This window comes from Clarias gariepinus, chromosome 28 (assembly GCF_024256425.1).
Source record: "Clarias gariepinus isolate MV-2021 ecotype Netherlands chromosome 28, CGAR_prim_01v2, whole genome shotgun sequence".
In the NCBI taxonomy this organism is placed as follows: Eukaryota; Metazoa; Chordata; class Actinopteri; order Siluriformes; family Clariidae; genus Clarias; species Clarias gariepinus.
Window position 1 is genome coordinate 10,625,754 of NC_071127.1, and position 4,026 is coordinate 10,629,779.

The 4,026-nt window shown below is 39.8% G+C and overlaps 1 protein-coding gene across 1 annotated transcript; it reads left to right on the forward strand.

Moving 5' to 3' along the window:
• Window positions 1–260: 260 nt before the first annotated feature.
• Window positions 261–2,627, forward strand: marcksl1b (MARCKS-like 1b). Its single transcript, XM_053490528.1, has 2 exons — window positions 261–597; window positions 1,238–2,627. Exons 1-2 carry the CDS (start codon window positions 499–501, stop codon window positions 1,787–1,789), a joined length of 651 nt encoding a protein of 216 aa, XP_053346503.1. The 5' UTR covers window positions 261–498; the 3' UTR covers window positions 1,790–2,627.
• Window positions 2,628–4,026: the final 1,399 nt, after the last annotated feature.

The window sequence follows — 4,026 nt, forward strand, 5'->3', positions numbered from 1 at the left end:
TGGTAAGACTGGCCAAATGTAATGAACAATTATTTCAAATTTAAATCAGCAAATGCCTAAATGTACAGAAGTGATGAATTATCTGCATGCATGCATGCTCAGACATTTAAAAGCCATTCTCTTTCGGATATCGAACAAATGGGCGGAGCAACGTAGGGGCGTGTCTGCATCCCCGAATCTATTTTATTTGATTGGTGGAATTCTCACAGACACGCCCATAGGTGGGGCTTGGGGTTATCTTCAAGCGCCGTTCAACTAGTATCGGTTTAGTAGTAGCGACGGACGACCAGGAGCTGAGAAGTCCTCTTGTACTATTCGACTGAGCCGATTTACACACAGGAAAAAAAAAATCTTCTTCAACTTCTTTTTTCCTTGCTTTTGAAGCTTTTTTGGGATTCAAAAACGAACAGCCTGTTGATTTGGATTTACTTTGTTGTTCTGCATATATATATTTGATTCGCCTAAAAACATCAACAGAAATCAAAACAAGCGCACATCATGGGATCTCAGGCGTCTAAGGGAGGAGTGACCGCGGAGGGCAAAGCCGCCACTGACGCTGCATCACCGGACGCCGCCGGGGCCAAGACTAACGGACAGGTGGGCATGCGACACACCCACATCTCCTCACACACACACATCCTACATCACCCCCTCACACAGCCTACTCTCTCTCTCACACACAGACACACACACTAATTATCACTAATATCTCCAATAAAGACGCTCGTGCATGTAACGGCTCCCCCCACCAGAAATTTAAACGAGCATCGTCGCGTGCCTTAACGGTTCTGAAGACGCGAGCCGCCCCGACACCTGCACTAGTAACGGCATTTTAACAAACCCAGGGTTTAATTTTTATACTATAAAATTAAGACATATAATAATAATATACATTTTTATTAACTTCTCGTTATTTTTTTATGATTTATCGTCGAGAGATAGAGGGAAGTCGTAAGATCGATTTTTTTTGCAGTCTTTTGTCTCGAGACGCGTCTCGGAGCTTCGTAACTGCGTGTGACGCGAGCGCCCCCGCGCCGTGTATGGCGGTATTGCAAGGCGTCACCTGCTTTTGTGTGCTGCTCGACGACGATTTACACAAATCTTTCGCGCATCTTTGTCAAATTTTCGTTACTACACACATTATGGACTTTTTCTTTCTTTTTCCTTAAAAAAAAAAAAAGAATGTAAAATTTGGAAGTAGTTTAACTAATCGTGTTTTGCTGTTTATGCATTCCAGGAGAACGGACACGTCAAGACAAACGGCGATGTCTCCGCCAAAGCAGAGGGTGACTCTGGCGCCACCACAAACGGCTCGGCAGAGGCTGCCAAGGAGACCGAGGCCGGAGCAGGAGATGCAATCGAACCTGCGCCCGCCACCGAAGGTGAAGGTGCCAAGCCCGAAGGTGAAGCGGCCAAGGAGACCCCTAAAAAGAAGAAGAAGAAGTTCTCGCTGAAGAATTCTTTCAAATTCAAGGGTCTGTCGCTGAAAAAGAACAAGAAGGCGAGTACTGAGGTGAAAGAGGAAGCTGTGAAGGAGGAAGAGAAAAAGGAGGAGAAGCCTGCTGAAAACGGTGCCACAGAGGAGAAGAAGGAGGAGGAGGAGGCCAAACCCGAAGAGAACACCGCTGCTGCTGCTGCCCCAGCTGAGACCCCCAAGGCAGAGGAGGCTCCTCCCAAAACTGAGGAAGCCGCCGCCCCCAAGGAAGAGGCCGCCGCCCCCTCGGCTGAGCCCACGAAACCGACAGAGGAGACCAACTCGACACCTGCAGCATCCGAACAGAAGGAGTGATTGATTGTACGTCCCGAGGAACTGTTGTGAACTGTTTTTCAAGAAAAAAATTCTATATATATATATTTATATATATATGTGTATATGTATACATATGTATATATACATGGATATATGTATATGTATATATACACATGTATGTGAAAAAAAAGAGAGACTCCTCGTGCCACTTTCTTCAAGATTAATGAGAAACAACAGACTAGATTCACTAGTTCACTTCCCTATTAATGGCGCAAAGATCTGGGACTCTTGAATTTAGGCCGCATTCGATCGGAGACATCGACGCTGGAGAGAAGAGTCTGAGAGGATGAGATGAAGAGGGGGCATCTTTCAATCCAACCATCACCAGAGATGCTAATAATATAAAATCAAGTGCAAGACGAACATCACCACATAATGACTGTTAAAAAAAAATAATGGGAAAAAAAACAGAAATAAAAAAAAAATAAAAAAGACTCGCCAACTTTCTACATTCCTATATTTTAACCCAAATTTAAGTATTTTGTGGTGTATAGAGAACCATTTTAAATATCCAGAAGGCTTTGTCTTGTTTGTTTGAAATTGCATTTTAATTTCCATCTTGGCTAAAAACACATACACACACACACATACACACACACACACACATATAAACACACATTTGAGCTTGCTATGTTCACATTTAAAGATTAAAAAAAGAAGCAGAGTTGTTATGTGTTAAATGTGAGCCTTGATCTGCTTTTTTTGTCTATGTAAATAAATTTGACCAATTTTGTTCTTTATTTTGCTAATGTTAAAAGATGTTACTGGTTTTATTGTAAAGTTGATAATGGTAAATAAATGTTGGTTACCTAAAGAAGGATGAGAAGTGTCTGTCATTCTTGCAGTTGGTGATGTAGATAAATTATGGGACCTTGTGAGGAAAGGGACAACTCACAAATTACTGTATAGGAGTCCTAATCACTGAAGAAAAACCTTAAGAGTAAATAGAGTTATGTAAGAAGCAATGTAACTCAATTAAGGATTTTTTTTACTCATGTCCACAAAGTTTTATTTGAGGAAAAAATCCAAAAACTCTTAGAAATGTAGAAATTCAGTTTAATAAGGATCAAGTCATCAGATCTGATTCTCTCAGGTCTTGTTTAAATCTAAACCACAACCACTTAAGTCAGTTTTTATTTACAGTTCACTATTTTCTATCAGAAGGATCGATCAAAGCCCGGAAGTGGTTTTAGTGCACGTTCAATCCTAATAGTCGACACTGATCATCATAAAGATGTAGATGTAGCTAAAACAGATTTAATGTGTAGTTAAATCAACAGTTTCCAATGTGTTGCTAAAAATCTGTCAAATCTAATGTGTTAAAGGGAACTCTGTTGTGGTGGAAAAAGGAACCTGAGTGTTAAATGATTGTAATCTATTTATACAATCATCGTCAGAATGTAAAAAGTAATGAATCACCAATGCCTGACATTTGACAAATCTGAAACAACCAAAGAATTCCTGCTCACCCGGCAAGCCTATATACTATAGTGTTGCATTCATTTTTTACTTACAGTGATTCATCAGTGTAATCTGAGCCTAAAGAAAACAGATGATGGAGATCAGACCAATTGTGACTTGTGCGTCTGTTCTAAAACTCAGCAAATCCTGAAGAGAAGTTAAATAATCTGAAATCCTGGTTATCAAAACGAGTATACGTGTGTGCAGAAGATCAGTAGTGTTCTTTTCCACACACATACCCTACAGCATGCATTAACCATATAGCTGTATTTTTTTTTTTTTTTAATAAAACCTTACATAGTTCTAACATTACATTCTAATGACATGACTGCTCTTTGCTTCGGCTACCCGTCCTTCGACGCCGAGCAGATTTCGATCGATGAACTTGTATGAACTTGTCACTGCAGCCAGTGTGTGTGTGTGTGCATACGTGCGTGTCTATAAATAATATAAGTACATCTATAATAAACACCTACTTATCATTCTGTTTAAACACTGCTGTGCAAACATCAATTCCAGCTAATCTTTTGTACCAATTCAACAACGCATGCAGGTTAAATGTGGACATAGAGCTCCCCCTGCTGTTAGACAGCTGCAGTGCAAGCCTGTATTAGAAATGTTAGTCAATTTAAAAAATATAATAATTTAAGACAATTTGTACCACAGCATGATTAAATGTAAGTACAGCTGTGATTAAATATTTATACTTTAAAACTCTTTTGACAACAATATTTTAATATATTATATTAATCAGC

Bases quoted from the DNA above. Each gene is read 5' to 3' on its own strand.
- marcksl1b (XM_053490528.1), top strand. From the start codon at position 499: ATGGGATCTCAGGCGTCTAAGGGAGGAGTGACCGCGGAGGGCAAAGCC. The intron at 598-1,237 runs GTGGGCATGCGA...TATGCATTCCAG, and splicing joins GGGCCAAGACTAACGGACAG to GAGAACGGACACGTCAAGAC.